At 52.5% G+C, this 18421-nt stretch overlaps 2 protein-coding genes across 2 annotated transcripts in view; both read right to left on the reverse strand.

Annotated features, from left to right (window-relative positions):
- fhl1a (four and a half LIM domains 1a) overlaps window positions 1–18421 on the reverse strand; it is a 300533-nt gene that overhangs the window by 245134 nt on the left and 36978 nt on the right.
- The window catches only part of adgrg4a (adhesion G protein-coupled receptor G4a), a gene marked incomplete at its 3' end in the record, with an annotated part of 56350 nt that overhangs the window by 11302 nt on the left and 26627 nt on the right, over window positions 1–18421 (reverse strand). The window contains exons 12-18 of the mRNA XM_072594612.1: window positions 16765–16868; window positions 15749–15870; window positions 13991–14259; window positions 13809–13905; window positions 9056–9339; window positions 7356–7457; window positions 6347–6496 (exon numbers count right to left, since the gene is read on the reverse strand). Coding sequence (XP_072450713.1) covers window positions 6347–6496; window positions 7356–7457; window positions 9056–9339; window positions 13809–13905; window positions 13991–14259; window positions 15749–15870; window positions 16765–16868 — 1128 coding nt within the window. The remainder of the gene's footprint in view (window positions 1–6346; window positions 6497–7355; window positions 7458–9055; window positions 9340–13808; window positions 13906–13990; window positions 14260–15748; window positions 15871–16764; window positions 16869–18421) is intronic.

The raw sequence follows: 18421 nt of genomic DNA on the forward strand, positions 1-18421 counted from the left end.
TTGGCCCAGGGTCAACAGGATTAAAGAGAGAACAAAGAACAAAGAAAATTTACAGCCCAGGAACAGGCCCTTCGGCCCTCCAAGCCTGAGCCAATCCAAATGTACCGTCTAAACCTCTCAGTCAATTCCTAAACATCTGTATCCCTCTGCTCCCCACCTGCTCATGCATCTGTCCAGATGCATCTTAAATGAATCTACCGTGCCTGCCTCTACCACCTCTGCTGGCAACGCGTTCCAAACGCCCACCGCCCTCTGTGTGAAGTACTTGCCGCGTGTATCCCTCTTAAACTTTCCACCTCTCACCTTGAAAACATGACCTCTTGTTATTGAATTCTTTACCCTAGAAAAAAGCTTGTCTCTATCCACCCTGTCTATACCCTTCATGGTTTTGTAAACCTCAATCAGCTCCCCCCCCCACCCCCACCCCGAACAAAATATGTGGCTCAAAGTTTGCTCTGATCGGGGGGAGGAGGGTGTTCAGTTTGATGGAAAATTATGGAAAGAGTTAAAGGGGGGGGGAAGGTTCAGCCGAGGGGTTATTAAAGTTTCCCAAACAACCATTAGGACAGAGAGTTTGGAAGGGGTCAGGAATCTAACTCCAGGTACAGCAGGTAAGGGGACAGCTCTCAGAAGGAAGGGGGTCCGTCAGTGCAGGACTGAGGGTGTTGGAGTGAAATCCACACAGTGTACGGAGCAAGGGGAATGAGCTCGGAGCACGGATTGGAATTGGAAGGTACAATGTTGTGGGAATCACAGAGACAAGGCAGCAGAGGGAACAGAGCTGGGGACTAAATAACCGAGGATACACGTCCTAACGACAGGCTGGGGTTGGGGGGGGGCGGGGGGGGGGGGGGGAGCAGTGGGGGTGGGGTCAGCCAGAAATTACATGAAATCAATAGCGAGAAGTGAGATAGAGTCAGAAGGCACAGAGTCAGTTTGGGTAGAGATGGGGCCCTGCAAAGGGAATAGAGGAGCTGATGGGATTGGTGTACAGGCCTCCTGGCAGTAGTAAGGATGTGGGGAATAAATCAGGAGACAGAAAAGGTGTGTAAGACAGGCACTGTTACAGTAATCGGGGGGTGGAGGCGTGGGGGGGGGGGGGGGTTCAACATGCAGGTGAACCGGGAAAATCAGGTTCATAGCAAATCTCAGGAAAATAAATTTATGCAATGTCTACGAGATGGATTTTTTTGGAGCAGCTTGTGGCAGAGCCTACAAGGGAGCAGGCAATTCTAGATTTGGTGATGTGTTATGAGGCAGACTTGGGGGTAATGACCATAATACGATAGATAAATCCCTAGGACCTGATCAGGTGTACCCGAGAACTCTGTGGGAAGCTAGAGAAGTGATTGCTGGGCCTCTTGCTGAGATATTTGTATCATCGATAGTCACAGGTGAGATGTTGGAAGACTGGAGGTTGGCTAATGAGGTGCCACTGTTTAAGAAGGGCAGTAAAGACAAGCCAGGGAACTATAGACCAGTGAGCCTGACCTCGGTGGTGGGCAAATTGTTGGAGGGAATCCTGAGGGACAGGATGTAGATGTATTTGGAAAGGCAAGGACTGATTTGGGACAGTCAACACGGCTTTGTGCATGGGAATTCATGTCTCACAAACTTGATTGTGTTTTTTGAAGAAGTAATGAAGGGGATTGATGAGGGCAGAGCAGTAGATGTGATCTATATGGACTTCAGTAAGGTGTTCGACAAGGTTTCCCATGGGAGACTGATTAGCAAGGTTAGATCTCACGGAATACAGGGAGAACTAGCCATTTGGATACAGAACTAGCTCAAAGGGAGAAGACAGAGGGTGGTGGTGGAGGGTTGTTTTTCAGACTGGAGGCCTGTGACCAGTTGAATGCCACAAGGTTCGGTGCTGGGCCCTCTACTTTTTGTCATTTACATAAATGATTTGGATGTGAGCATAAGAGGTACAGTTAGTAAGTTTGCAGATGACACCAAAATTGGAGGTGTAGTGGACAGCAAAGAGGGTTACTTCAGATTACAACAGGATCTGGACCAGATGGGCCAATGGGCTGAGGAGTGGCAGATGGAGTTTAATTCAGATAAATGTGAGGTGCTGCATTTTGGGAAAGCAAATCTTAGCAGGACTTATCCACTTAATGGTAAGGTCCTCGGAAGTGTTGCTGAACAAAGAGACCTTGGAGTGCAGGTTCATAGCTCCTTGAAAGTGGAGTCGCAGGTAGATAGGATAGTGAAGAAGGCGTTTGGTATGCTTTCCTTTATTGGTCAGAGTATTGAGTACAGGAGTTGGGAGGTCATGTTGCGGCTGTATAGGACATTGGTTCGACCACTGTTGGGATATTGTGTGCAATTCTGGTCTCCTTCCTATCGGAAAGATGTTGTGAAACTTGAAATGATTCAGAAAAGATTTACAAGGATGTTGCCAGGGTTGGAGGATCTGAGCTACAGGGAGAGGCTGAACAGGCTGGGGCTGTTTTCCCTGGAGTGTCAGAGGCTGAGGGGTGACCTTATAGAGGTTTACAAAATCATGAGGGGCATGGATAGGATAAATAGGCAAAGTCTTTTCCCTGGGGTCAGTGAGTCCAGAACTAGAGGGCATAGGTTTAGGGTGAGAGGGGAAAGATATAAAAGAGACCTAAGGGACAACTTTTTCACACAGAGGGTCACTGGTCTATAGTTCCCTGGCTTGTCTTTACCCCCAGGTGTCCTTCAACTTCAGCTCCTTGATCAAGTCTGCCTCATTACACATCACCAAATCTTGAATTGCCTGCTCCCTTGTAGGCTCTGCCACAAGCTGCTCCAAATGAGCTGCCAGAGGAAGTGTTGGAGGCTGGTACAATTGCAACATTTAAGAGACATTTGGATGGGTTTATGAATAGGAAGGGTTTGGAGGGATATGGGCCGGGTGCTGGCAGGTGGGACTAGGTCAGACTGGGATGTCTGGTTTACCAAATGAGTTGGATCAAAGGGTTTGTTTCCGTGCTGTACGTCTCTATGACTTTATTTGAGAGGGGAGACTGGAATCCGGCTCAGTTGGCAGTTAGGAAGGCAAACACAGTTTTTGCATTTATCTCCGAGGAGAAAGTGGGGACTGCAGATGCTGGAGATCAGAGCTGAAAATGTGTTGCTGGAAAAGCACAACAGGTCAGGCAGCATCCAAGGAGCAGGAGAATCGACGTTTCGGGCATCAGCCCTTCTTCAGGAATGAGGAAGGTGTGCCAAGCAGGCTAAGATAAAAGGTAGGGAGGAGGGACTTAGCAGCTACACTGGCACCATCCCCCACCTTTTCCTCCGCTACATCGATGACTGTATCGGCGCTACCTCATGCTCCGACGAGGAGGTTGAACAGTTCATCCACTTTACTAACACCTTCCACCCCAACCTCAAATTCACCTGGACCGTCTCAGACTCCTCCCTCCCCTTCCTAGACCTCTCCATTTCTATCTCAGGCGACCGAATCAACACGGACATTTACTATAAACCGGCCGACTCCCACAGCTACCGAGACTACACCTCCTCCCACCCTGCCCCCTGTAAAAACGCCATCCCATATTCCCAATTCCTTCGTCTCCGCTGCATCTGCTCCCAGGAGGACCAGTTCCAATACCGAACAACCCAGATGGCCTCCTTCTTCAAGGACCGCAATTTCCCCTCAGACGTGGTCGACGATGCTCTCCACCGCATCTCCTCCCCTTCCCGCTCCTCCGCCCTTGAGCCCCGCCCCTCCAACCGCCACCAGGACAGAACCCCACTGGTCCTCACCTACCACCCCACCAACCTCCAGATACATCGTATCATCCGCCGTCATTTCCGCCACCTCCAAATGGACCCCACCACCAGGGACATATTTCCCTCCCCTCCCCTATCAGCATTCTGAAAAGACCACTCCCTCTGTGACTCCCTCGTCAGGTCCACACCCCCCACCAACCCAACCTCCACTCCCGGCACCTTCCCCTGCAACCGCAAGAAATGCAAAACTTGCGCCCACACCTCCCCCCTTACTTCCCTCCAAGGCCCCAAGGGATCCTTCCATATCCGCCACAAATTCACCTGCACCTCCACACACATCATTTACTGTATCCGCTGCACCCGATGTGGCCTCCTCTATATTGGGGAGTCAGGCTGCCTACTTGTGGAACGTTTCAGAGAACACCTCTGGGACACCCGGACCAACCAACCCAACCACCCCGTGGCTCAACACTTCAACTCCCCCTCCCACTCCACCAAGGACATGCAGGTCCTTGGACTCCTCCATCGCCAGACCATAGCAACACGACGGTTGGAGGAAGAACGCCTCATCTTCCGCATCTGAACCCTCCAACCACAAGGGATGAACTCAGATTTCTCCAGTTTCCTCATTTCCCCTCCCCCCACCTTATCTCAGTCAAATCCCTCGAACTCAGCACCGCCTTCCTAACCTGCAATCTTCTTCCTGACCTCTCCGTCCCCACCCCCACTCCAGCCTATCACCCTCACCTTGACCTCCTTCCACCTATCGCATTCCCAACACCCCTCCCCCAAGTCCCTCCTCCCTACCTTTTATCTTAGCCTGCTGGACACATTTTCCTCATTCCTGATGAAGGGCCCGGAACGTCGATTCTCCTGCTCCTTGGATGCTGCCTGACCTGCTGTGCTTTTCCAGCAACACATTTTCGGCTTTGCATTTATCTCCACAGGGCTAGAATACTAGATCAGGGATGTCCTGCTGAGGCTGTAGAAGGATCTGGTCAGACCACATTTGGAATATTATGAGCAGTTTTGGGCCCTGTATCTAAGGAAAGAACATGCTGGACTTGGTGGGAGTCCATGGAGATTTACAAGAATGATCCCGGGATGAAGGGTTTGTTCTGTGAGGAGCAGTTGAGGAATCTGGGTCAGTATTCGATAAAGGGGATCTGACTGAACCTCTCAGAATACTGAGAGGCCTGGAGAGAGTGGACATGGAGAAGATGTTCCCACTAGCAGGAGAGACTAGGACCCGAGGGCACAGCCTCAGGGTGAAAGGATGACCCTTTCGAACTGAAATGAGGAGGGATTTCTTCAGCCAGAGGGTGGGGAATCTGTGGAACTCATTGCCACAGAAGGAGGCCAAGTCACTGAGTGTATTTAAGACAGAGATAGATAGTTACTTGATTGATAAGGGGTTCAAGGATTACAGAGAGAAAGCAAGAGAATGGTGTAGGGAAACATCTCAGCCATGATTGGATGGGGAGCAGATGCGATGGGCCAAATATTGTTCCTAATATTGTGGTTTAATGGTCTCAGACTCCTGTCAATGAAGAAGACTAGAAAGAGATTAAGATGACAGATTGGTCACGAGGGAGAAGTTATTTGATTGTTGGGCAGGATGTGGGGGTGCAGAGGTTCAGAACAAGGGCAGAACATTGTGTCAGGAGGACATATCTTTATAGACGATGAAATACTGGAACGTGCAATTATCTGGACATTGCTGGATTGAAGACACTTTGTCATGTGACATCTGGGAATTGAAAAGTCAAAAGATCAGAGAATTTTGGATTATCTGTTTGCTGGAAAACATTTCATGGAGTTTTTAAGAGTGGGAAGAAGTGAATTGGGGTGGCACGGTGGCTCAGTGGTTAGCACTGCTGCCTCACAGCACCAGGGTGCCAGGTTCGATCCCAGCCTCGGGTGGCTGTCTGTGTGGAGTTTGCACGTTCTCCCCGTGTTTGCTCTGGTTTCCTCCCACAGTCCAAAGATGTGTAGGTTGGGGTGGATTGGCCTTGGTATTCAGGGATGTGTAGGTTAGGGTGGATTGCCCATGGTCTTCAGGGATGTGTAGGTTGGGGTGGATTGCCCAAAGTGTTCAGGGATGTGTAGGTTGGGGTGGATTGCCCAAAGTGTTCAGGGATGTGTAGGTTGGGGTGGATTGCCCATGGTTTTCAGGGATGTGTAGGTTGGGGTGGATTGCCCAAAGTGTTCAGGGATGTGTAGGTTGAGGTGGATTGCCCATGGTCTTCAGGGATGTGTAGGTTAGGGTGGTTTGCCCATGGTGTTCAGGGATGTGTAGGTTGGGGTGGATTGCCCATAGTGTTCAGGGATGTGTGGGTTGGGGTGGATTGCCCATGGTCTTCAGGGATGTGTAGGTTAGGGTGGATTGGCCTTGGTGTTCAGGGATGTGTGGGTTAGGGTGGATTGCCCATAGTGTTCAGGGATGTGTAGGTTAGGTGCGTTAGTCAGGGATAAATGTAGAGTAATAGGGTAGGGGAGTGGGTCTGGGTGGATTACTCTTCAGAGGGTCGGTGTGGACTTGTTGGGCCGAAGGGCCTGTTTCCACACAGTAGGGATTCTGTTAATTAATTGCTTCATACAATGTTGACCTCACGACAACTTTAGTGCAACTTACCGTTCCCAAAGTTTGGAGAAAGAATTAAATTCTTTCGTGATCCATTTGAAGATGTTGTTGTTGAATTGGAGTTGAAGGATGTTTTGGAATGAGTGTTGAAGCTTTTCATGACATCCTTCAGATTACCATTTGTGGCAGTCCTGCTCCACTCTGGAATTAGAAACAAGCTCAGTATCAGAGGGCATACAGGAGGCTACTCAGCCCATCCGGCATGTGCCAGCCCTCGGAAGGACCAATACACACAGTGCCATTTCCACACTGTCTCCCTTCAGCCCTGTGCAATCCCCCTGGTCATGGTCCAGAAGATTATGAGGGGCACCAACAGGGCAGGTAGAAAGCAGCTGATTCCCTTACGCAAGGAGTCAATAAGAAGAAGGTGAAAGCAAGGAGGTTTGGAGGGTAAAGTCTCACCCTGAGGATGCTGGGAGTCTGGGATGTGCTGTCGAGGACAATAGTTGAGACAGAAAATCTCATAACCTTCGAAAAGTAATTGGATGAGCACTTGAAGTGTCATAATGTACAAGACCAAGGGCCACTTGCAGGAAAGTAGGACTGGGGTCATTAGGTTAAGAGTCATAGAGTCATACAACAGAGAAACAGACCCTTCGGCCCAACTTGTACATGCCAACCAGGCTTCATCGTCCCATTTGCCTGCCATATGGACCAGAGCTAGAGGGTATAGGTTTAGGGTGAGAGGGGAAAGATATAAAAGGGACCAAAGGAGCAACTTTTTCACCCAAAGGGTGGTACGAGTATGGAATGAGCTGCCAGAGGATGTGGTGGAGTCTGGTACAGTTGCAACATTTAACAGGCATCTGGATGGGTATAAGAACAGGAAGGGTCTGGAGGGATATGGGCCGGGTGCTGGCAGCTGGGACTAGATTGGGTTGGGGTATCTGGTCGGCATGGACGGGTTGGACCGAAGGGTCTGTTTCTGTGCTGTATATCTCTATAACTCAGCAATTCCTGGTCAGGAATGGTTTGAATAATCTCAGGTTGTGAGTCTCACCAGAATACTCGCTGAGTTGAAACCTGCCGCAGCACAGATGAATCCTCCACTGGTTACAGACATTATCCTTCATTAAACAGTGAAACACAAAGATGAAGAATCCTGTGAAGATAAAGCAGATAATTGGAGGCCTTCAGTTGATCTGGGCACTGATGGGAAAGCCCACCTCCCCGAGCCTGTTCCACAGGAACAGGAGGCCATTCAGCCCCTCTCCCCGAGCTTGTTCCATAGGAACAGGAGGCCATTCAGCCCCTCTCCACGAGCCTGTTCCACAGGAACAGGAGGCCATTCAGCCCCTCTCCACGAGCCTGTTCCACAGGAACAGGAGGCCATTCAGCCCCACCTCCCCGAACCTGTTACACAGGAACAGGAGGCCATTCAGCCCCTCTCCCCGAGCCTGTTCCACAGGAAAAGGAGGCCATTCAGCCTCCCCCCGCCCCGAGCCTATCCCACAGGAACAGGAGGCCATTCAGCCCCTCTCCAAGAGCCTGTTCCACAGGAACAGGAGGCCATTCAGTCCCTCTCCCCGAACCTGTTCCACAGGAACAGGAGGCCATTCAGCCCCCTCTCCCCGAGTCTGTTCCACAGGAACTGGAGGCTATTCAGCCCTTTACATTGGTCAACATGGCTCTATCACTCTCTTGCCTTCAACCCCTCTTAACTGACAAAAATCTCTTAATCCATTTTGACATTTCAACTGACCCCAGATTCAACAAAGTTCTTTTCTCATTGATGTGGGGTTGGGGGCAGTGGGGTGGGGGGGGAAGGGAGGCGATGGTGGTTACAGAATACTCCTTCCCATTGTGTAAGGAAGAGCTTTCCAGCATCAGCCGTGAATGCTCTGGGATCTCCTGCCCCGGGCTCTGGGATCTCCTGTCCCGGGCTCTGGGATCTCCTGCCCCGGACTCTGGGATCTCCTGCCCCGGACTCTGGGATCTCCTGTCCCGGACTCTGGGATCTCCTGCCCCGGACTCTGGGATCTCCTGTCCGAGTCTCAGGATCTCCTGCCCCAGGCTCTGGGATCTCCTGTCCCGGGCTCTGGGATCTCCTGCCCCGGACTCTGGGATCTCCTGTCCCGGACTCTGGGATCCGCTGCCCCGGGCTCTGGGATCTCCTGCCCCAGGCTCTGGGATCTCCTGCCCCAGGCTCTGGGATCTCCTGCCCCGGACTCTGGGATCTCCTGTCCGAGTCTCAGGATCTCCTGCCCCAGGCTCTGGGATCTCCTGTCCCGGGCTCTGGGATCTCCTGCCCCGGACTCTGGGATCTCCTGTCCCGGACTCTGGGATCCGCTGCCCCGGGCTCTGGGATCTCCTGCCCCAGGCTCTGGGATCTCCTGCCCCAGGCTCTGGGATCTCCTGCCCCGGGCTCTGGGATCTCCTGTCCCGGGCTCTGGGATCTCCTGCCCCGGGCTCTGGGATCTCCTGCCCCGGGCTCTGGGATCTCCTGCCCCAGTCTCAGGATCTCCTGTCCCGGGCTCTGGGATCCCCTGCCCCGGGCTCTGGGATCCCCTGTCCCAGGCTCTGGGATCCCCCGCCCCTCTGGATCCCCTGCCCCGGGCTGTAAGGGCCTGTTCTGAGCAGTCTCTCCAATGTCTCGGTTCAGACCTCACACACACACAGTGGTCAGAGTGTGTCTCTGATGGAGAGAGAGCTTGTTGCCTTGGGGAGCTGCTGAGTTTTGGGAGGTGACATTGCACTGACCTTGGAGAGTGTTGAAGATAGTGAAGAAGTACATGAAGGTCTCTTGTGCAGGCCCCCAGGCGAAAAACGCAAATCCCCAGGTGAGTCCGAGCAGGACGGTCAAGCTGACAGAGCCCTTCAGGTGATGCAGACTGCGGTGTGTTGTACTGTTCCCGGGTCTCTGCACCTTCATCACCTGGACCTGACGTAGCACCACGATAAACATGGCCAGGTTAATGAGGAACACCAGCCCGAAATACACCACCACTGACAGGTAGAAAGCAATATCATTTCTGAACCAGCAGCTGTGAATACAAACAAACCATTCCCATCATTACACCATCCCATCGAAATTAACCCCTCACTCAGAAACACTCCCACAAAACCCAGGGGCAGCAGCAAAATCCCAGGGAACACAGCGCAAAGGGGAAGTGTTACCTCACAAATAACCAGCCCCTCAGTCACCCCCCTCCAAACCCTACACCCCCTCCAACCCCAAACCCCCTCCAAACCCTACACCCCCTCCAACCCCAAACCCCCTCCAAACTCTACACCCCCTCCAACCCCAAACCCCCTCCAAACCCTACACCCCCTCCAACCCCAAACCCCCTCCAAACTCTACACCCCCTCCAACCCCAAACCCCCTCCAAACCCTACACCCCCTCCAACCCCAAACCCCCTCCAAACCCTACACCCCCTCCCTGTCTCTGTAACCCCCTCCAGCCCCTACACCCTCTCCCTGTCTCTGTAACCCCATCCAGCCCCTACACCCCCTCCCTATCTGTGTACCCCCTCCAGTCCCAACGCCATTCTCTATCTCTGTAATACCCTCCAGTCCCTACACCCCCTCCCTATCTCTGTAACCCCCTCCAGCCCCTACACCCCCTCCCTATCCCTGTCATCCCCTCCAGCCCATACACCCCCTCCCTATCTCAGTAACCCCCTACACCCCCTCCCTATCTCGGTAACCCCCTACACCCCCTCCCTATCTCGGTAACCCCACACCCCTCTCCCTATCTCGGTAACCCCACACCCCCCTCCCTATCTCGGTAACCCCACACCCCCCTCGCTATCTCAGTAACCCCACACCCCCTCCCTATCTCAGTAACCCCATACCTCCTCCCTATCTCGGTAACCCCACAGCCCCTCCCTATCTCGGTAACCCCACACCCCCCTCCCTATCTCGGTAACCCCATACCCCCCCCTCCCTATCTCGGTAACCCCATATCCCCCTCCCTATCTCGGTAACCCCAAACCCCCCTCCCTATCTCAGTAACCCCCTACACACCCTCCCTATCTCAGTAACCCCATACCCCCTTCCCTAACTCAGTAACCCCATACCCCCTCCCTATCTCAGTAACCCCACACCCCCCTCCCTATCTCGGTAACCCCACACACCCCTCCCTATCTCGGTAACCCCCTACACCCCCTCCCTATCTCAGTAACCCCAAACCCCCCTCCCTATCTCAGTAACCCCCTACACCCCCTCCCTATCTCGGTAACCCCATACCCCCCTCCCTATCTCGGTAACCCCATACACCCCTCCCTATCTCAGTTACCCCCTACACCCCCTCCCTATCTCAGTAACCCCATACACCCCTCCCTATCTCGGTAACCCCATACCCCCCTCCCTATCTCGGTAACCCCATACACCCCTCCCTATCTCAGTTACCCCCCTACACCCCCTCCCTATCTCAGTAACCCCCATACCCCCCTCCCTATCTCGGTAACCCCATACCCCCCTCCCTATCTCGGTAACCCCACACCCCCCTCCCTATCTCAGTAACCCCACACCCCCCTCCCTATCTCGGTAACCCCATACCCCTCTCCCTATCTCGGTAACCCCATACCCCCCTCCCTATCTCGGTAACCCCATACCCCCACCCTATCTCGGTAACCCCCTACACCCCCTCCCTATCTCAGTAACCCCATACCCCCTTCCCTAACTCAGTAACCCCATACCCCCCTCCCTATCTCAGTAACCTCACACCCCCCACCCTATCTTGGTAACCCCACACCCCCCTCCCTATCTCGTTAACCCCCTACACCCCCTCCCTATCTCAGTAACCCCCTACACCCCCTCCCTATCTCGGTAACCCCATACCCCCCTCCCTATCTCGGTAACCCCATACACCCCTCCCTATCTCAGTTACCCCCTACACCCCCTCCCTATCTCAGTAACCCCATACACCCCTCCCTATCTCAGTAACCCCATACCCCCCTCCCTATCTCACTAACCCCACATCCCCCTCCCTATCTCAGTTACCCCCTACACCCCCTCCCTATCTCGGTAACCCCATACCCCCCTCCCTATCTCGGTAACCCCATACCCCCCTCCCTATCTCGGTAACCCCATACCCCCCTCCCAATCTCGGTAACCCCATACCCCCCTCCCTATCTCAGTAACCCCACACCCCCCTCCCTATCTCGGTAACCCCACACCCCCCCTCCCTATCTCGTTAACCCCCTACACCCCCTCCCTATCTCAGTAACCCCAAACCCCCCTCCCTATCTCAGTAACCCCCTACACCCCCTCCCTATCTCGGTAACCCCATACCCCCCTCCCTATCTCGGTAACCCCATACACCCCTCCCTATCTCAGTAACCCCATACCCCCCTCCCTATCTCAGTAACCCCACATCCCCCTCCCTATCTCAGTAATCCCCTACACCCCCTCCCTATCTCGGTAACCCCATACCCCCCCTCCCTATCTCGGTAACCCCATACCCCCTCCCTATCTCAGTTACCCCCTACACCCCCTCCCTATCTCAGTAACCCCACATCCCCCTCCCTATCTCAGTAACCCCACATCCCCCTCCCTATCTCAGTAATCCCCTACACCCCCTCCCTATCTCGGTAACCCCATACCCCCCTCCCTGTCTCGGTAACCCCATACCCCCTCCCTATCTCGGTAACCCCATACCCCCCTCCCTATCTCAGTAACCCCATACCCCCCTCCCTATCTTGGTAACCCCCACACCCCCCTCCCTATCTCGGTAACCCCATACCCCCCTCCCTATCTCGGTAACCCCCTACACCCCTCCCTATCTCAGTAACCCCATACCCCCTCCCTATCTCAGTTACCCCCTACACCCCCTCCCTATCTCAGTAACCCCACATCCCCCTCCCTATCTCAGTAACCCCATACCCCCTCCCTATCTCAGTTACCCCCTACACCCCCTCCCTATCTCAGTAACCCCACATCCCCCTCCCTATCTCAGTAATCCCCTACACCCCCTCCCTATCTCAGTAACCCATACCCCCTCCCTATCTCAGTAACCCCATACCCCCCCTCCCTATCTCGGTAACCCCCTACACCCCCTCCCTATCTCAGTAACCCCACATCCCCCTCCCTATCTCAGTAATCCCCTACACCCCCTCCCTATCTCAGTAACCCCATACCCCCTCCCTATCTCAGTAACCCCATACCCCCCCTCCCTATCTCGGTAACCCCCTACACCCCCCTCCCTATCTCAGTAACCCCATACCCCCCCCTCCCTATCTCAGTAACCCCCTACACCCCCTCCCTATCTCAGTAACCCCATACCCCCCCCCTCCCTATCTCAGTAACCCCCTACACCCCCTCCCTATCTCAGTAACCCCATACCCCCCCCTCCCTATCTCAGTAACCCCCTACACCCCCTCCCTATCTCAGTAACCCCATACCCCCCCTCCCGATCTCAGTAACCCCATACCCCCCCCTCCCTATCTCAGTAACCCCATACCCCCCCTCCCTATCTCAGTAACCCCATACCCCCACCCCTCCCTATCTCAGTAACCCCATACCCCCCCCCTCCCTATCTCAGTAACCCCATACCCCCCCCCTCCCTATCTCAGTAACCCCATACCCCCCCCCTCCCTATCTCAGTAACCCCCTACACCCCCTCCCTATCTCAGTAACCCCATACCCCCCCTCCCTATCTCAGTAACCCCCTACACCCCCTCCCTATCTCAGTAACCCCATACCCCCCCTCCCGATCTCAGTAACCCCATACCCCCCCCTCCCTATCTCAGTAACCCCATACCCCCCCCCCCTCCCTATCTCAGTAACCCCATACCCCCCTCCCTATCTCAGTAACCCCATACCCCCCTCCCTATCTCAGTAACCCCCCCCCCCCTCCCTATCTCAGTAACCCCCCCCCCCTCCCTATCTCAGTAACCGGAGCCGGGGTGTGGATTGAACTGATTGATGCCAATGGCTGTTGATGTTGAGTTCTGTAACTAACGGTCTGTGTGTTCATTGTCCAACAGAATGTTGGCTGTTCAGATCCCTCCCATTCTGTGGCGCTCCCTGGATGGGGAAGTGTTAGAGATTCACCAGGAACGGAGGGTGGGAAATGGGGAGCCAATCAGAACCAAAGAGAAGGGCCATGGGGTTGTGGGAGACAGGAGTGAGGGCAGAGGGATGACCCCAAAACACTGACCATTGATGGGGAAATGGGGAAGTGATGGGGGAAGAGGAGGAGGGAAAGGGAACAGCAGGATCCCACCAGGAGCTGCCTTCTGCAGGTGAGTTGGGGGGGGGGGGAGGGGGTAGGTGATGGGGGGGGAGGAGGGCAGCGTTTGAGCTGAAGGTGTTGAAGCCAGTGATGAGTGTGGAAGCTGTAAAGACAGGAATTGCAGGGTGAGAGTGTATTGACCATCATTAGAGCAGGAAAGCACGGAGAGAGAGGTCAATGTGGAAGCAAAGTGAGGAGTTCCAATCTGAGCATTGCCATATTCCTGGGAGTTCAACTGAAAGACGTATTATCCAAATGGAGAATATTCAACTTACAACAGCTCTGCTGGATTGGTAGCTTTCAACTTTGTTTCATAGCCGTAAAGGTTACTATTGATGGAGAGCAGTATTCCCACCACAGCTGCTGGGACTCCTGTTTGGAGACAAACAGGTTTGAGGTTCAGAAGGTGCTGGTTACTCACTGACAGGAACTTTAATTCCTCAGAGAAATGACTCACCCCATCCAATCACGCAGAACTTCAGCATGTAATGGCGGATGTAGATATTGAACACTTTCACCAGTGCAAAGTACATGTGTACTGCCTCAATACCCATCCAAGTGAAAGAACTCAGCAGGAAATAGTGCAGCAAGGCAGCCACGGTGATACAGAGACCTGAGATTCCAAATGAGGCCAGCCACGAATTGGTCAGGAAGATAATGTTCAGCATGAACAAGGACATGCACAGGTTCATCAGAATCTTCGAGGGATAGTCACGTCGCACATTCCTAAACACAGGAAATTAATCACAAACAATTAGTTCAAAACTTGCTCAGAGAGTGACCCATCAGAGAGAGCATGTGTACTGAACTAACATCGTCAGAAAAACAGGGAAAACGACTGAGCTGAGGTGCGGAGGGGTGGGGTGCAGCGATAACGTCACAGTCATCCAGAGAGCCAGGTAATGTTCTAGGGACCCGGGTTCAAACCGTGCTACTGCAAATGGTGGAATTTAATTCAATAAAAATATCTGGAATTAAAAAGCACGTAATGGTGACCGTGAAGCCAGTGTTAATTATTGGGGAAACCCATCTGCTTCACTAATGTTCTTCGAGGCCTAAAACCTGCCGTTCTTACCTGGTCTGGCCTACACATGACTCTAGACCCACAGCAATGTTGACTCTTAACAACCCTCTGAGCAATTAGGGATGGGTATTAAATGCTGGTCTAGCCAGCCACACCCTCACATCATGAATGACTTAAAAAAAAACAAGATGGAAAAACAGACTTGACCTCATCCTTACCAACTGACCACCACACTGTCCTTGTGGAGACAAAGTCCCACCTTCACATTGAGACTACCCTTCATCGTGTTGTGTGGCACTATCCTTGTGCTAAATGGGACAGACTTCGAACACATCTAGCAACTCCAGACTGGGCATCCATGAGGCACTGTGGGCCACCAACAGCAGCAGAACTGTACTCCAGCACAATCAGTAACCTCATTGCCTGGTATATCCCCCACTCAACTATTACCATCAAGCCAGGGGATCAACCCTGGTTCAATGGAGAGTGCAGGAGGGCATGCCAGGAGCAGCACCAGGCAGATCTGAAGATGAGGTACCAACCATAGAGCCACATGGTGACTCAGTGGTTAGCAGAGCCAGGGACCTGGGTGACTGTCCGGGTGGAGTTTGCACGTTCCCCCCCCCCGTGTCTGTGTGGGTTTCCTCCGGGTGCTCTGGTTTCCTCCCACAGTCTAAAGATGTGCAGGATAGGGTGGATTGGCCATGCTCAACTGTCCTCTAGTGTCCAAGGATGTGCAGTTTCGGGTGGATTGGCTAAGCTAAACTGTTCCATAGTGTTCAGGGATGTGTAGGTTAGGGTGGATTGGCCATAGGAAATTGTCCCATAGTGCCCAGGGATTAGATTACTTACAGTGTGGAAACAGGCCCTTCAGCCCAAAAAGTCCATACCGAAGCGCAACCCACCCAGACCCATTCCCCTACATCTACCCCTTACCTAACACTATGGCAATTTAGCATGGCCAATTCACCCTGACCTGTACATCTTTGGACTGTGGGAGGAAACCGGAGCACCCGGAGGAAACCCACGCAGACACGGGGAGAACATACAAACTCCACACAGTCAGTCGCCTGAGGCAGGAATTGAAGCCGGGTCTCTGACGCTGTGAGGCAGCAGTGCTAACCACTGTGCCACCGTGCCACCCATAAATTCAGTCAATTAAAGTTTGAATTATGCAAAGGAGTTACTTACTCAAATGCCAGGTAGGTCAGTAAGATCACCCCCAAGAATAAGGAGGAGATTCCACATCCGATGTAACTGATGATGGTGAGAATCCAGAGGTGAACCGGATCAATGAGTTTCCTGGAGATGTTCTAATGGGGGGAGAGTCTGAGGTTACGAAGGCCCACACAGCTGCTTGATTTAGATTGGACAGTCACGGGATCTCTCCAGATCCACGGCTGCCATCAGATGGAAGAGAGAGCTGGGAGGGGGGGAGGGGGGGGGGAGTGGCGGGGGAAGGGGGGAGGGGAGAGACAAACAGGAGGGAGCACGGCCCCTCCCCCCAGACACTGCACCCCCCACCCCATCCACCCTCCCTCTCCCACCCCCACCCCCTCTCCCACCCCCCCACCCCCGGTGTGCTCCTGGTTAATTTCACTCCGATCACATGATCTCAGGTGAGAGCTTGGTATAGACTCGATTAGATTCCCCCACAGTGTGGAAACAGGCCCTTCGGCCCAACCAGTCCACACCGACCCCCCAAAGAGTAACCCACCCAGATTCATTTCCCTCTGACTAATACACCTAACACTACGGGCAATTCCCCATGGCCAATTCACCTGGCCTGCACATCTTTGGACTGTGGGAGGAAGCCGGAGGAAACCCATGCAGACACAGGGAGAATGTGGAAATTCCTGCTGTAATCCCGGATGACACAGGAACACAGGAGTTAATATAAAGTAGCTCCACTTTCCAGTCAGGTCACTCAGAGAGTGACTGGAATCAGAGCAAACAGAGAGAGAGAGAGAGAGATTCCCTCCACTCCAGCATCAAGCTCGGAGTCTGGGTTTACACCTGGATTCGCGTGACCACTGTGAGCTACAATCTTGTCTCTGACCAAACATTCATGGGGTGGTCCTCATCAACACAGAAACAATGACTTTGTCTGACCAGTGGACAGGGACAGGGCTACTCCAAAGACATACGCTCCATTCCCACAGAGACGTTTTAATTCTATACAGGGCAGGAACCTGCCCAATTCTTACCAATAAAATGCCAAAGTGTGTGAGGTGGTTACAGTAACATGTCGTGTATTCAGAGTTACTGATGACAACCTCACAACCAGAGGAACTCCAGCCACCAGCTCCACCTGAGAGAAGGAGAGATACATTCCCAATCAGTCACTGGGAATGGTTGATTGATTGATTGTTGTCACATGTACTGAGATACACTGCACAATGTTGTTATACATGCTGTTCACGCAGATCATACCACACAGCGTGTGTCAGGGTAGCAGAACAGGGTTCAGAATATAGTGTGACAGCCACAGAGAAGGTGCAGAGAGAGAGAGAGAGAGAGATCAGAGTTAACACTTGCCAGGTCTATTCACCAGTCTGATAACAGCAGGGAAGAAGCTGTTCTTCAATCTGATTGTATGTATATTCAAACGTTTACAAGTGAGCAGTGTCACTGTTACAAGACAGCTGTTCAGATTCCAGCTGCAGATACAAGGGTTCTGTTCTGAACACCACCCAGAATGATACAGGGCAGGGCTCCAGTTAATAGATTTGGGTTGAGCTGAAACATTAACTCTGATTTCTCTCCACAGATGCTGCCAGACCTGCTGAGCTTTTCTACCAACTTCTGTTTTTGTTTCTGATTTACAGCATCAGCAGTTCTTTCAGTTTTTATTTTCTCCAATTATTAGACATTGGGATGAGGGTGTCACTGGCTGGGTCAGTGTTGCTAGGGTCATGTCAGGGGCTAGTTAAGGTCAACCACATTGCTGTGGGTCTGGAGTCTCCAACAGGGGGAAACTACCTGACAGTCAGCAAGTTCCTCAAAGAGTCTTTTATGTTTCAATAAAGTCACCTCTAATTTTTTATATTTCAACAATTACAGGCCCAACTTAATGAACCTCTCTTTATAGGCCAATCCTCCCATACCCAGGGTCAGCGAAGTGAACCTTGTCTGAACTGTCTCTGTTAGAAATGGGGTAAAGTGTTGTTTTTGCAGATTTGGAAAAAGCATAAAGAAAAGGGGGACAGCAAGAGAACGATTAACCCTGCAGGTATTTAGGGACTTTTCAGTGTATAATTGTGGTTAATTAAATACAAACTTTGGTGTGTAATTACTATAACAAAAAGTTCTTTTTGTGAAATTATACTTTCAGCAAAAAGCTGAGATAACCGAAATACTTGAGCTATACAAAATGATACAAATTAATGAAATGTCCGAGGAAGGTTACCAACCTGGGGAAGGGGGAAGTAATAAGGGTGGAGTGCAGCTGGGCAGTGGTCTGGTACAGTCGGAGAGATTGGGTCATTAGGGGCCTGGAGAGATGACCTCACTCAGCTCAAAGGGTATAACTGTACACTAAAATGAGTTCTAATTTGCTTATTTGCTCAACCACAGATCTCATCCACAGACTCTATCAACAAACACATCGACCTGGACCCAATATACCGGCCACTACAGCGGACAGCTCAAACTGACAACCGGAAGCGGCAGAGACAGGCCACTATAAATGCCGGAGGAAACAGCACAGAAGCGCTTCCCAGGAGGCTCCCAAGCACTGAGGATGTCACCTAGACAGGGGACGAAACGTTTGCAAGACAAATTCTCAGCTTGGCGAACAGAACCACAACAAGGAGATCGTGTGGTCAGGAACGGGACTCCTGATAGGTATGGTGCCTCCCCGGT

The sequence above is a fragment of the Chiloscyllium punctatum genome, chromosome 25, assembly GCF_047496795.1.
Source record: "Chiloscyllium punctatum isolate Juve2018m chromosome 25, sChiPun1.3, whole genome shotgun sequence".
In the NCBI taxonomy this organism is placed as follows: Eukaryota; Metazoa; Chordata; class Chondrichthyes; order Orectolobiformes; family Hemiscylliidae; genus Chiloscyllium; species Chiloscyllium punctatum.